A 16,351-nucleotide genomic window follows, 5' to 3' on the forward strand; every position below is an offset into this window, starting at 1 on the left:
CAGGAGACGTGGAGGAGGCCGTAGGAGGGCAACAACCCAGCAGCAGGACCGCTACCTCCGCCTTTGTGCAAGGAGGAGCAGGAGGAGCACTGCCAGAGCCCTGCAAAATGACCTCCAGCAGGCCACAAATGTGCATGTGTCTGCTCAAACGGTCAGAAACAGACTCCATGAGGGTGGTACGAGGGCCCGACGTCCACAGGTGGGGGTTGTGCTTACAGCCCAACACCGTGCAGGACGTTTGGCATTTGCCAGAGAACACCAAGATTGGCAAATTCGCCACTGGTGCCCTGTGCTCTTCACAGATGAAAGCAGGTTCACACTGAGCACATGTGACACACGTGACAGAGTCTGGAAACGTCGTGGAGAATGTTCTGCTGCCTGCAACATCATCCAGCATGACCGGTTTGGCGGTGGGTCAGTAATGGTGTGGGGTGGCATTTCTTTGGGGGGCCGCACAGCCCTCCATGTGCTCGCCAGATGTAGCCTGACTGCCATCAGGTACCGAGATGAGATCCTCAGACCCCTTGTGAGACCATATGCTGTTGTGGTTGGCCCTGGGTTCCTCCTTATGAAAGACAATGCTAGACCTCATGTGGCTGGAGTGTGTCAGCAGTTCCTGCAAGAGGAAGGCATTGATGCTATGGACTGGCCTGCCCGTTCCCCAGACCTGAATCCAATTGTGCACATCTGGGACATCATGTCTCGCTCCATCCACCAACGCCACGTTGCACCACAGACTGTCCGGGAGTTGACGGATGCTTTAGTCCAGGTCTGGGAGGAAATCCCTCAGTAGACCATCCGACACCTCATCAGCAGTGTGCCCAGGCGTTGTAGGGAGGTCATACAGGCATGTGGAGGCCACATGTTTTAAGGACATTACATCAAAGTTGGATCGGCCTGTAGTGTAGTTTTCCACCTTGATTTTGAGTGTGACTCCAAATCCAGACCTCCATGGGTTGATAAATTTGATTTCCATTGATAATTTTTGTGTGATTTTGTTGTCAGCACATTCAACTATGTAAAGAAAGGAGTATTTAATGAAATTATTTCATTCATTCAGATCTAGGATGTGTTATTTTAGTGTTCCCTTTATTTTTTGAGCAGTGTATGTAATCTGGTACTAATCATAGGAAAAATAAACACAAAGTTCTGAGACTCTTAGTTAGTTCAGTTGTCCTTACAATAAGTGCTCCATTTAAACCCAAGTAAAAATTGCACTGAAAAATATATACTGGATATATAAATAAATACTATCTTATCAATAATTTTAATTATTTATTGGAAGTATATTCCTAGAGAAAGGATTCGGTTCTGTTGTAGAGGTCTTTTAAACTAGGAAAATGTAGTTAAACTAGCAAGGACCACACAATCAACAGGTACGATTAAGTGATTTATTGATGATCGAAACAGAAAGATGTACAAGGCTTGCAGTTGCTGAATAGACATTCGAGGCGTTGCGGGGAAGCTACGATAGGGAAATGCACCGTAGCACCCAGCCACGGCGGACCCCCTTATAACCCTATGGAGAGAAAGAAGGAGATCAGGAGGCAGGACCGAGAAAGGGGTGGGGGAGAGGGAGGCAGGATACGAGAGCAAAGAAGAGAAGGGAGGCAGGATACGAGAGCAAAGAAGAGAGTAGTGGGTATTTATGGTAATGCTGGCGATGACGTGGTTGAAGTGTGGTCCTGCTCCTGAAACTCTGCTAACTCTGCACCACTTCACTAGGAAGGACCACACAATCAACAGGTACGATTAAGTGATTTATTGATGATCGAAACAGAAAGATATAAGAGGCTTGCAGTTGCTGAATAGACATTCAAGGCGCTGTGGGGATGCTACGATAGGGAAATCCGCCGTAGCACCCGGGCACGACGGACCCTCAAAAGCTTCTAGTTACCTGAGAGCATTGGCTGATCTGAGGTCTTTGAGATCTGAATGATGATGGTACGTTTGGGAGGATCAGCAGCGCATGATATGTATCGGGTGCTCAGGAATGACGTCGGAGGCTGAAAGGGTAGCTCTGATACTGAAGGAGTGATCGGGGTAATGGATGGGAGAAAGCATGACGAGAGAGTGCTTGGCGGGAGTGGCGGTGGCACCGGTAATCAAGAGGCCACTGGAACCGACTGGCGTGTTGTACTCTGGGATCCCAGAGTTGCAATGGTTCATGAGGGTCTTGCAAGGGTTCAGGGTCATTGGACTCCGGAGAAAGGACGGGTGTAAGCAGGCCCAATTATATGGTTTCTTTTTTATAGTAGAACGCGGTGTTGTTTGAGGAATGAGTCTGAATTGCAAGTACGACGCCGAAGGTTGAGATGAGGGGAGATGCAGGGAGGTGAAATCTGAGTGGGTGTGAATGTAGCTTCTACGGTTTGGGATGACAGTGATGCGATTACGTTGTACTAGTTGTGGCGGGAGCTCTTCAAGCTGGCCTCTAGCACGAGAGAGAGCTATAATGTTAAGGTTTCGGCGACCATTCCGCTGGACTGACCGTGGACTGGGAGCGAGCAGCAGTAGGCTTTGGCATCCTGGTGCTGAAAGCCCCTTTTAGTCAACTGTTGACTTAGTTAAAGAGACTGCTCGCTGGAGACAATTTTAAGCTCGAAATGGCTTTAGCTCAAAATGACTTTGCTTGAATGCTTAGTCTGAAACACTTGTTAGCTTGAAAGACAGTTCGCTCAAATGATTTTGGATTGAATGAAATGACTGCAGGCTCGTGATAGCTCAAAAGCTGTTAGTTTGATGCTCGAAACGACTATGCTCGACGTGAGCTCGAAGCGACTGAGAGTTCGAAGAGACTTTAGCACGAAGTGACTTAACGCGACGAGTGACTTAGCTTGGATTGACTTCGGTTAAAGACGACTCAAGGCGACTGTTAGCTCGACGTTTTCTCGAAACGACTTACCTTGAAAATGACTTAACTAGAAACGACTATTTGCTTGAAATGATTATACTGATTTAGGTAAAGATGACTCGGAACATCTTAACTAGAAAATGCCGTTGGCTCGAAATGACTGAGTTCTAAAGGACTGTTAGCTGAATGTTAGTTAGAGCCGACTGTGAGCTCGAACGACTCTTTGCCGGATGATGGCACGAAATGATTGTGAGCCGAACGTTAGTTCGAAACAACGGAGCTTGGAGCGACTGTGAGCTTGGGACGGCTGTTAGCTGGATACTAGCTCGAGATGACTGTTAGCCGGATATTAGCTCGAGATGGCTGTTAGCTCGAAAGAACTGTTAGCTGCATGTTAGTTAGAGATGACTGTGAGCTCGAAACGACTGAGAGCCGGATGTTAGCTCGAAACGACGGAGCTTGAAGTGACTGTGAGCTTGAGATGACTGTTAGCCGGATATAGCTTGAGATGACTGTGAGCACAAAATGACTAAGAGACGGACGTTAGCGCGAAACACTAGAGAGCCAGATGTTAGCTTGAAATGACGGAGCTTGAAGTGACTGTGAGCTCGAAACAACTGAGAGCCGGAAGATAGCACGAAACGAATGAGAACCGGATGTTAGCTCGAAACGACGGAGCTTGAAGTGACTGTGAGCTCAAGATGACTGTTAGCCGGATATAGCTTGAAATGACTGTGAGCACAAAATGACTAAGAGACGGACATTAGCGCAAAACACTAGAGAGCCAGATGTTAGCTTGAAATGACGGAGCTTGAAGTGACTGTGAGCTCGAAACAACTGAGAGCTGGAAGATAGCACGAAACGAATGAGAACCGGATGTTAGCTCGAAACGACGGAGCTTGAAGTGACTGTGAGCTCGAGATGACTGTTAGCCGGATATAGCTTGAGATGACTGTGAGCACAAAATGACTAAGAGACGGACGTTAGCGCGAAACAATAGAGAGCCAGATGTTAGCTTGAAATGACGGACTGGCATCTCAGTGCCAAACCCCTGCTGCAGGCAGCTGCTGGGGTTGCTTGTTTAATTGCTCTCTGTTACTGTGGTTGGTTTAGGGTGGGCGGCTGGAGGTGCTGGCATCCCGGTGCCCTGGCTGAAGGTAGGAGCCGGTTGCTGAAATCACTGCTGTGGTTCCTAGAGGTGTATGACTGGAGGTAATGGCATCTCGGTGCCGGGAGCCCCTATTGGGACTGGCTGCTGTATAAAGTAAGCTGCTGGTGCTGTAAGCACTGATGCGAGGTGGAGGCTCCGGAATTCAGTTGTTGGAATCCCGCTTCCTGTGGTACAGATGTTTACGATCTTGCGCTGGAGGAAATATGTGAACTGTCCCATTAACAGTGGCGCTGACGTCACAGCGTGCATATTGCGTCACCCGGAAGGGAGCTGGTGTTGACGGAACTGTGGGCATGCCATGCTGACATGATAGCGTTTGTTGTATTGTCTGTTCTGTAAACGGGATTCTTTGATCTTCGTTTTCTAAAGAGTGACTATATACTTCAAAATTGTTTGTAAAGACTGTTCGACGCGGGACCTCTCTGGAGTGGGGTAACACGGTGATCGGCCGTTCTTGTGAGGTGAAGGATTCTCGGTTGAAATGTTCCCGATTGTTGAGATGAAGCGGACCATGGAAGAGATGGAGTTAAGCTGGACTCACCCACTCCTGGCTGGCTTTACGATTGTGGAAAATGGGGTCTCAGCCTGGAGACAGAAGAGAAGAGTTTGTCTTCTGGTGCAGGCTCTTCTGCTGTGGACACTGAAAATGACTATCGTGAGTTTGTCGTAATAATTCATAGTCTGATGGCAATTTACTGACACTTCTCGAAGAGATAAGTGAATTGATGGAGTAGCTTGTGATGATTCATTGTATGGTATAGCAGCATTAGCTCAGTGTGCTCGACAAGCGGTTGCTTGGTCTGAGTTCGGGTGGGGAATGCGAGAGCCGTGCAGGATACGAGAGCGAAGAAGGAGTCAGGACGTGTGGGTGTTTACGGAAATGTTGGCGATGACGTGGTTGATCTGTGGTCCCGCTCCTGAAACTCTGCTAATCAGCACCACTTAATATCATGGTTGAGTCTGTATGTATTGTGTCGTTGAATCCAGTCAACTGGCCAAGCTACACCAAACTACAAATATGTATTTTTATGTTTATAATATAGTTTTCTGACTTGCTTGTAGTGCCTCAGCTCTATCATTGATGTAATATTATCCTGTATACAGTATATTATTATGTCTGGTGAAGACTTCAGGTTCCTCCCTTCACTCACTACTGTAAAGCTGAGACATACTGAAGCTCACTTGCTGTTACATAACATGGTCTCCAGAGTTTGTTCTTTGATTGGTTCTCTCTTTGTGTTTATTTTTTAGCTTGTCTCGTACCTTGCTATATTAGTACCAAAGGATGTTAAGTTTGTAGGCCAGCATCCCTGAACACCAATAAATCTGTCACCAAGATGTCCCGCTGGAGAATAAACACTTAAGATGCAGTGTGTGTGCTTCAGTGTATCGACGACATTCATTCACAGGGTGTTTGTTGTCAGTGTATCGAACAAAGAGTCCCAGTCTGCGCTCTGTTGTCATGGAAAAGCTTCAGCAAGACTTCAAAGGCTTCCTTCAGTCAGTCTGATCTAACTCACAGAGGTTAAGGAGTACATTTATAAATTAATCACAAACTTTTGCCTGTTCCCTTCCCACCACAGCACACACAGCCTGGGAGTAGTCAGCAGCCTGAGGTAAAAAGAAGTGATACCTGTCACGGCGCCAGGCTTCGGACAGTCACAACACTTTCCTATCCACAGGCTCTTTATCAGAGATAAGCATAGCATAATAAATAAAACATACGGCGGAAAAATTAGTTCCCGACTGAGAAAATTCACTTGAATGCCCCCTCATGCTGGAACAACATTTTGATACATCAATTTCCGAGTTGATGTGATATCACGCAGAAACATGGGGGATGAAAGTAAATGCTTTTTTATTCATTCGTTTGTTGCATTTTTTGTACACTTAATTTGTAATATGGTATGAGGTTGTAACCTCTCCACGGAGGGGGACATAATTAGTTATTTATTAGCATTAACTCTGATAACAAGTCAGCTAAAGCAATATTTTAGCATTTTTTGGGAACATAGTGGTGCAGCAACAAGTCTGGGACAAAATCATTAAACTTGAAACTGTTTTAGCATGCTTGGATAACAACACTACATACATAACTAAGCATCACCCAGACACTATACAAAAATGTCCATGTTGTTTCCACATTACATGCTGAAGAACGACTTCTCAACTCGGTAAAACAGGACCGGATGGGCAGGATGCAAGGATACGTCTCTGTTAAGCTGTACTTTGGCAAAGTGGTGCTTTGAGCTAAAAGCTAACATCAGCATGTATAACATTAGCATGCAAACATTTTCTAATTACCACTAAATACAGCCGAGGTTCATGAAGTGTTTTGAATGCATTTGGTCATAAGTCAAAATACTAGACAAATGTAATGTTTGACCTGTAGGTGGCGCTAGATGAAAAGACAGGGATCACAAAAATCATCAAGACTCAGCCTCTGGCATGTATATCTGTAGATTATTTCATGCCAAGACAACCCCATGCTGGTGCTACAGGGAAAGTCAGTGGATCACCAAAGTCTTTAGGCTTCATCCATTTCAAGGCAAGACAGTGCGGCTGTGGCTCAGGAGGTAGAGCGGGTTGCCCGTTAATCGGAGGGTTGTTGTTCCGCCAGTGTATGTGTGTGAATGTTAGTTTCTGTTTGAGCACTTAGGCTCAGTTTATGAATGTCAGTGAATGGTGAATGCAGATGTAGTGTAAAAGCGCTTTGAGTGGTCAAAAAGACTAGAAAGGCGCTATACGTAGCATTTACATTTACATCTAATCCAATAAGACACTGCCATCTCTTGAGCCATGTTACTAGCATGGCTACAAATCAAGGAACCACAACTGGAGCCATCATCGTGGTCTTCTGGAGAATTGGCTTGAAAATAATACATGAAACAACTAAAATGGACATGTATGTATAGTTTACTTGTAACATTTATTCAGTATTGTTACAAGTAAAACATAATAATACTGTAAATTTGATGAGATGTAAGTTAAAAACTGTCAATTAGTTAACCAACAATCTTTTTCATCTGCTGTTAACTACTCTAGCCATCATGTTTACGATAAGATGTGAATACTAGGCACTGATTAATGATAGTGAAGCTTCTACTAGACCCTATCTGTCAGTTGCTGTTATACGGCAGATACAATTATCCATGCTCTGCTTCTCACAGAAAGTAAGTTTAATGAGCTCTTTAAAGACAGCCAAGTTGTACATCGTTGCATCACTGCAAAGATCTTTTTACTGAACTGTGTGTTGAAACTTCAGCGCTTATTGATCCAGACAACAGACTTATAGACAACACTGTTTTCTAGCTTTGTTAAGCCAATGATTCCCAAAGAGGAGTCCAGACGGGACCAGACTGTTACGTAATTCAGCGAAGTAATGATCATTTATAAAAGGACAAGAAATTCAACATCACTTTCAGGCAGTACTTAACAAGAGGCCTTCCAAACTCAGAGTGCAGTCAGGTAGAGTTTTAAGGAGAAAATCAACAGTTACACAAAAAGTGTCCTGGAGCAATTCTTCTGTACCACAAACCACCATAACAACTGGACAAAATCCTCCTGCCATGCCAATACATGCAGTAATTATCTCGGATCAAGAACAAAATCCATGACTGTATGCCATCATTAATTATTGTTCTAAGAAACATTAATTTAATGAATATTTAAACTTCACTGTGGGAAATACATGACAGTTTCCACCTATAAGAAAAGATATATTCCCAAAGCAATTCAAAGCCACAAGTCTGTCCGTGACGTCCTTGACCTAGTTGGACATCTCCCCACTGCACAGTGCTGCAAAACAGTTAAATGTAATCCCACAAGGAAATAACAGAAACTGAACATCAGTCAGATAACATACATACTTCAGTCATTGTATTTCTGGGGAAACTGTCAAACTGTACTGTACACCAGCCCCCAGACTGAAACCAGCGCAGCCGTCTTCTAGCTGTGTTTGTCATGTGGAAGCGCTGACTGTGGAGGTCCAGAGTCCAGGAGACGTCTGCAGTTTGGGAATAAAGGGATGAGTAGAGGAGAAAGGCTTTTATCGATTGACAGTCCTCCCTTCAGCTCAGCAGACAGCATTGCAGATCATATGGGTGCCTGGAAACGGACCGGCCTAATATGCTGAGAAATGATGTGCTGTCTGATTCACCTCTGACAGACAAACCTCATCTGAGCAAAATAACAAATCACATCTGCAGCAACCTGAGCATTGAAATCAGGGCATTCCAGCACACAACAAAAATATGCCCCAGTATCAAATCAATGATCAACATGATCAATACTTTGAAGTTTCTTGTTAGATTTGTAATGAATAACAAGACTACAAGTCCCCAGCCATGCTATCATGTCTGTCCGCCTGTCCTGTACTGTACACTCCTAATGTCAGGATGCTAACATGTTTAGCAGGCAATATTTACCATGTCCACCATTTTAACTCAGCGTATTAGCATGCTAACATTTGCCCACTAGCACTAAACACAAACTACACAAACTTAAGGGCATTGTGTAAAGTAGGCAGCCTGGATTTAACAACAAAACATTGTGAACAAAAACCTTGGCAAAATGCAACATTCTTCTTCAGTGCCTTCATTATTCACTTCAAATCAACAGTAAAACCTGATGCTCATATGGCATCTGTCTGTTGTGTTACAATATGACCCAATGCATTAAAGAAAATGACAATGAGAATATTACAAACACTGTTTTCTGATTTATTTTCTGCAGTTCTGTGTTTTACATTTAAACTTCACGTGAGGCAGGCAAATAAATCAAGTATTCACAGGAAGTGAAAAACAGCAGTCTATTGCTCAGTGACGTCCTTCGCCCAGCCGGACATCTCCACACTGCTAACTTTTGTAAGAGTTGGTAGTTCTAACGTAATCCCAGAATCCCTGGGTGGAGGAGACCGGTAACACTGAACAGTACTGCTGTTCAGTGTTAACAGTGCTGCTCCCTGCTGAGGACGGAAAAGTAAAAGCTGCTGTCAGACACTGACAGGAAACAACTCTCTCTCCCACTCACCTGCATCATCAACCACAAGGGGGTCAAGAAGACTAAACTAGAAAGCACCAAGAGAACATACCTCGGACAAGCATGCACGTTGCTCTTAACTTGTTAATGTAAAATTCTTACATTTTTAAAAACCTAATTTCCAGATGGAGAGGTTCTGCAATATGCTGCTTTTCAACAGAAAAAAGACTGAAAACATAATATCTAAAGCTAAATATGTGAGCGTCCATCACTTCACTTCCTCACTCTGAAAACACATCTGTAGTCTGTAGGAGGAATGACCGCGTCCCCTCTCAGCAGCTTGCTTGAACCAGCGTGAATTTTTGTTTGGATTATCTTGTACAATGAGAGGCTGGTGTCAGTCATCCCCCTAATGGAGTGCCTGGGGCGGGGGGCGACTGAATTCTGATTCATCGCGTGGGAGACATGACCTAAAGAGACCCCATTAAGTCTAATGGCAGGGATCCACAAAGCAGCTTTCTCCACTGCTACATCAGGGGCGGGACGGAGAGGAGGGAGGAGAGATATGGAGACAAACGTGGTGAGACTGAGAGGAAGGAGAGGGATGGAGTGAGAGAAGGGAGGAGAAACCTGACCTACTTCTCCTTAGCTTATTCATATGCTGAGGACAACATAGTGAACCAACCAGAAGCCTCAAAGCTGGCATAGCAACAAGAGTCAGAGAAATCCCAGTCTGAAAACCAGCCGGTTAACAAAACAAACACTGCTAAGATGTGCATTAATAATAAAACATAATCCATGGAAGTCTGAAAAATTACATCTATATGCAACTCATTTACACTTACTAATGATCTACTACTACTACTTTTCTTATGATCTGTGAAGCCTGTCAACTAAAGTGCAATTAACTTTTTTGCGGTTCTGTTCAGGTGACTCGGAGCAGCCGGTTAAGGTTAGGGAAAGAAGGTGTACTTATTTAAATAGTGAAAACGAGAGAGAGACATGACTTGTTGACTGTCAATCTCAGATCTGTGTGTGGCAGCACATGGTTAGCCTAGCTTAGCATAAAGACTGGAAGTAAGAGGAAACAGCTAGCCAGGCAACTGGCAACACCTCTAAAGCTGACTGAGTAACATGCTGGATCTTTGTTCATGATGGTTGATCTCACTCATCTTTGTTTAATCTGTACACATACAGAAATGTTTATCTAAAAATGCAATTAGTAGTTTTAGGTGGTTTGTGGATTTGTGTTAGAAGTGACTTCTTGGTGAGTAACAGTTGTTGGTTGCAGTGACTGCATGCAGCTTTCTGGCGTCTTGTTGTCACAGTGAGGTCATCAGGTTTGATGCCTGTACAGAGACCAGAACCAGCTGACTGTATCTGGCAGCCAGCAGACCTGGGTAAATTGACTGTGTTTATAAAGCACTTTGTTAAAACTAATAAACTGTTCTAAAGAAAACTGCGCTAAGATAAGCTAACCACGTTCTGACTCCAGCTTCGTGCAGACATAAGACTGATCTTCATATCTCACTCAAAGAAAGGAAAAAAAGAGTGGAACTATAACTGTAAGCTTTTCAGCAGCCTAAACCCGACAACAAGCGGGACACAGAATGTAAACATCTGTCTCTGGTAGAGTGGAGTTGGACATCTAAGCAGCCTAAAGTAGAGAGCAGCAGTCCAGTCATTATGATGTCCAGCTGAATGTACAACTGTATACCTATGTCTTTTATTATTATATTTATTATTATATTATATATATTATTAACACACCAGGCTCCACAGTGCATCAGTAGTAATGACTACATCAGGGAGTAGATGTTGGTGCAAAGTGCTGAGTCAGCAAGATGCAGATTTAAAAGCAAATGGACGGATGAGTCTGAAGCTAGCTTTCTTTTGTTGCTGTTCCCTTCATGTCTCAGATTCATGTATGCTGACTGACCTGTACTCTGCATTTTCTTTGTCTGGCTGTTTATATAAAAGCAGTCTTAGAAAATACATTTTTATAGCAAAGCAGCTGCAGGATTCTGGTAAATAAAGCAATCTGACTTGTGTATTTGCTATTTAAATGTTAGACCTTTAGACAAACAGCAGAAACAAACACAGCAATAGGATATGATCTGGCTAAAGCTACTACGCTTCACAAAAGGAGAGGCTTCAACGCAGAGAACCTGACCTTCTTTCTTCCCCGTCAGAGGAAACACATTAGGTACTTAAGACCAGATTGAAATTGCATTTATGTCTTTTTTTCTTCTGCCTTCCAGAGTGGCCATTGTGGCTTACAGAATAAGAACACTTTAAACACTTAAGTCCTGATTCAGACAAGCAGTATGAGCAGCTTGAGCTCATGTTGGCAGGAAAATGATGAAAGCTCACAAGTGCATTCAGGTACGTGTGTGTGTGTGTGTGTGTGTGTGTGTGTGTGTGTGTGTGTGTGTGTGTGTGTGTGTGTGTGTGTGTGTGTGTGTGTGTGAAGATGAGACAACTGCTAAACAAGCCATATCTGGGACACCATGAATTATACATCCATATCCAGATAGCTTAGCTGGAGGGGTGACTTGATTACCTGTCATATATTTAACTGCAGTATGTTTATGACATACTGTAGTGTACACTCCACACAGACGGCCACTTGTACTCTGCACAGGCAAATGCGGGTAAAGTGAAATAATATAATTAACACAGTGCTGAAGGATCTGATGAACCACAGAGCGTCTACAGGCACTTAAAGTCATAAAAAGTGTTTATGATTTAAAAGTATCACACGTCAAACCCTATCAACAGAAAAGTAGGCTGATATAGGAGCACAAAGCAAAACCAGGGATTACGTCCAGCCAACATTTTTACATTTCTGTTGTATCTGCAACTACAGGATGGTTAATGTTAGGGAAAGATCATGAATACAGCAAATAAGTTAGGGTTAAGTTATCTTCAATTTTTAAAACACACAAAGTTTGCCATAATTGCAGTATTCCCCAGTTATTATTGAGGTTTGAAGACTCACCCTGTTAAAGCGCTTGGCCTGGAAGAGGTGTCCGTTGACTCTGTAGAGTTTCCTCCATCTTCTGGCCACGCGGCGATAGATCGATTCTAGGAGAGAGAGGAAACAGTTGTAGAGTAGCAGCATGGTGAGGGTCTAATGGGGAGGGGGTGTGCTACACTAGAGGTGGTAAAAACAAAGAGGCAGGGAAGAGATGGAGGTAAAGATGCGGAGGCTCTGCCTTCGTGTGAAGTCTGAGTTCAAGTGATGGAAGACGACCATCAGGTTTCTCTACGGCATACACGCATGCTCACACACAAAAACACATACCCTCACTCAGAGCCCGCCTCCCTCTCCACTCCATCCCTCACCACTCTACTCTCTCCTTTCAACCTCTCCCTTCATCCTCCTCCCTCCCTTCCCCGATTATTCCTCTCCTGCAGAACTCCATCCCTTCCTTTCCTTCCCTCCCAGTGATGAATGGCTTATTAGTGCTACATAATGCCTTTTATTCAGATGAGACCACGGAGGTGTAGCTATTTATAATAGGACCAAGTAGTGGGCTATTTATACACTGCAGGGCAAACACAAGGCGCCCAGCAGTGTGCTGAAACAGGGAGGCTCTGTCCTCATATCAAACAACGAAAAAAAACATTCTATACTCTTAATAAAGGTTCGCTGGAAGTCATCAATATAATGATCTGTTAAAACAAACCTATCAGACACGTTATTAAGATTCATTAGTGTGATAATTCAATTAGTTACTAGCTATATTTTATAATTCTGTGGATCTAAAGAGATGATTAAGAAAGATAATATGTATAATTACCTGACTGTTCTTCATCATTTAAATCTGATTATCAATTATAAGAAAAATAGATCCACATATGTAAATCTGCTATCTTTTGTATATACAGTATTAGTAAATTGACATAACATCATTAGCCTGTTACTTTTAAATGCTCAGATTAGTTTTTGTTTTTACATGATAAGTGGCAACATACTCACAACATAACTCTTTAACTGTGACCGCTGCTCGCTTCCGTTTTATAACAGCAGTGATGATCTTTTTCTGAACTTAGTTTTTGTTCCTAAACCTAGAAAAAATCTAGCCAAAGGATTGCCAGATCAGAAATTATGAATTATTTTTGAAACTTAGATTGGCTTTTGGAAGGCACTGACAAATAAACCTTTTGACTCTGTGTCCTATGGATGCAGAGTCACTCTCCTCTGTTCAACAATGGTTTCTCCAGTAATGTGTAGTATATGTAGAGTGTATCTGCCCTCCTTTACAGCTGGTTCAAACCATCCATCCTCTCTATCTAGGATTTGTAGATGTTGGTCTCCTAACTGCATTTCACTGCACACAGTCTACATTTCTCCACTAATCAGTTTGTTGCCAGGTTTGAAAAATACCATAAAGTCGTGTATGACACAAATCCTCTGGTACATGTTAGAGTTACCAGCTACATCGAGGATGAGCGTGGTCCTGTTTGGGTTGGGGCTCCAGTTTCTGTGTGGTCTGGCGTTTCCTTTGGACCTAGTTTGCTGTTTTAACAACTGCCTAGTCTGGATGTACCTCTGCTCCCTTGGTTTAGCCTCGTGTTTGCTAACATTTTCTCTGCATGCTGGTACGAGGTTAGAATCCTGAATTGTTAAGTGGATAGTGAGAGTTGGAGGAAGTCCAGACTCCACCGTCTAGGAATGCCAATTTGTTGTTATGCATCTCCTCCTTTGTACAGGACTCATTCACTGGTCTGATAAGTGTACAAGTACATGTACTCCATATACGATTCATGAGAGATTCGCTGAATACATATAGAAGTCATGTTTTTGCAACAGTCTTCAGCTATTTGAGCTGCCAGATGTGTCACAGTCACCAGATTATAGACTATATTTTATGTAATTTTTATGCTGATTAATGCATTGTAGCAACATTTCTGTTTAGTGATGATTTGGCCACTTTGAGGTTCTGACAACTAGTGATATACAGCGTAACTACAAGTTCAACCAACAATGGCAGCCCAAGGTCCAGCGCTCATGTCAAAGGGTTTAATGAGCACAATTACAATTCTTCATGTACATGTCTGTTGTTCATGTTACTTAGTCATGGCAAAATTTTACTGCCGTGTGTAGATGTGATCTAAATTCAGCACATGAATGATTACGATGAATTATTATCAGTTACCATTATATTTTTTATTAGCAGCAGGGCATTTGGATTTCAGGGTGTTACATTGCACGGAACAGTTTAATTTCTACCACACGTCAAGCAGCGGTGGACATCAAGAGAAGTAAATCAATTTGACAGGGTCAGACATATTTGACATAATGCGATCATTGTCCACCACTGATGGGATGTTATGATAAATAAGGAAAATACTGTAGAACTGCTACAAACACTACAAAATTGTTGTAAAACAAATGGGAAACATTCATCACAACGTCTTCACAGCTCAAATCGAAAACATCCACATCTGCCCCTAAAACTAATGTCAAACAAACTGTGATGAAAAGAAATCTTTAAGGGATACATCATATATTTTTTAATGGATGTTAAACACACATGTAAGCTAATGCTAAAGCTGAGTTTTGCTGACCATGAATCCTAAAACACTGAAGTGAAGCTACCACAAAGAATGAGTCTGGTGATATTCTGTATTTTCTGTGTGTTGAGTGTGTCTCACAGCCTGATAGCGCTTCTTCCTCTGAGCCATAGAGCTCCATTATTGTCAGGTAGTCTCACCGCTGCACTGGGTGATATGTTCCTTCATCACCAAGAACACACACTGGAGTTTATTCAGACTCAGTCCCACATACACCACAGTTTATTTTAGCCTTTTCATGGGAAAATGTTATATAAAATGAAACAAAGCCGGTTTTATACTTTGAACGGGTACTCTGGTGATTTAGTATCGCTACTTGCATCAAGTCTGCAGACCTACAAATGAAATAATGCTCACTGAAGCAGTCAAATTCCTCAAATGTTGGATCCTACATAGTGTAACCTGATAGCATCTTTCATTACACCCTCCAGCCTCATAAACACCCGCATCTTTTAAACTCTATGCACCTCCTTTGTACCACAGACTCTGGTAAAAAGTCTTATTACCAATTTTCTCAGACTTTAGTTCCTCCTTCTTCTTTTGACAGCCTGAATAGCAGGCAGCAGTGACAATCAAGCTTCATGTGTAAAATGGGTGTTTAGTGGCCCTTTAAAGGGCACAGATTAGCATTGACTGATAAACCTGCTGCCATACAAATCAATAAATTATCAGCCAAGTTAAAAGTGTTGCCTTTTGCAGTTTGCCACAGAAAATCACCACAGCATGAAGTGAACCGGTTGGCTGAACCACATCAGGCGCTGCCCTACTGACTCCTACTAATTATTCACTAGCTGCTCTCCCAGTACCTCCCACTGTCTGCACTAGTCTTCCAGTCTGGTTGGTTGCTCCAGTGATGGGTGTGATATCCTCCTCCACTCAGTCATTTTTTTTGCCTCTGTTGCTATGGTAGCCACAGCCCACCATATACCCGCTATTATTAGTTAGCTGCGAGGAAGTCAGGATGACATTGTCTGCAAATAAAAGTGAATCTTAACAACAAAGCCCACCGGCTCCTTTTTCTGAAAAATGGTTCCACCGCTGTGCAGAACCCGGCTGAACATACTCTTCAGATACACATTATCAGATTTGCTTTTTTTCTCTTCAGCAATGGGTGTTTAAATCTTCACGCCCTAGGGTAAAGTCTTGTCCCAGATGGTTTTAACAGTGAGCCTCATGTCATCTTCAATGTTTAAGCTAAGAATGTGCTATTTCTGAATCACCAGCTTTGGCTATTGGCTACAATGTGCAATACGGACATTATTCTAGCGGGAAAAAAACAAAAACTTTCTTTTGGCAAGGTATACCGACAAGCAGATTGAGTCCAAGCCAAAACTTGTGCTCATCTCTGTCTTCAAAAAGGCCGTCACAGAGAAGGGATTTAAACACAGACACTTGGTACATGAGGTACCAATTGAGGATTAAAGGACAACACTACAGCAAAACTCCTGTCAGAATAGCAGCATACGGTCACAGAGGGCTGACGTCACAGACGTGGCATCGCCATAAAGGCCTCTGCTGTCTACACGAGGATGAGTCAGTGCAGAGGAGATCAGAGTGAAAGCGAGCAGATGGGAGATACAGTGAGTCCGTGCTCTTTGGGGTCTCGTCTGTGAATTCTCTTTAATCCTGTTAACTCAAGGCCTTTAAAGGAAAATGCAGCCTGCCTTGGAGAATCACTGTGGTGTGTTTCCATAGTTACTCAGTATTTCTTCCCATGTGCCCGTACCAGTGGATGAGTAAGGGGGGGGGGGGGGGGGGGACAA

The 16,351-nt window shown here is 43.1% G+C and overlaps 1 protein-coding gene across 1 annotated transcript in view; it reads right to left on the minus strand.

Moving 5' to 3' along the window:
* Positions 1-16,351, minus strand: part of prkcz (protein kinase C, zeta) — a 149,215-nt gene that overhangs the window by 69,607 nt on the left and 63,257 nt on the right. Inside the window, exon 6 of the mRNA XM_046055327.1 lies at positions 12,007-12,092. Coding sequence (XP_045911283.1) covers positions 12,007-12,092 — 86 coding nt within the window. The remainder of the gene's footprint in view (positions 1-12,006; positions 12,093-16,351) is intronic.

Source organism: Micropterus dolomieu, linkage group LG08, assembly GCF_021292245.1.
Source record: "Micropterus dolomieu isolate WLL.071019.BEF.003 ecotype Adirondacks linkage group LG08, ASM2129224v1, whole genome shotgun sequence".
In the NCBI taxonomy this organism is placed as follows: Eukaryota; Metazoa; Chordata; class Actinopteri; order Centrarchiformes; family Centrarchidae; genus Micropterus; species Micropterus dolomieu.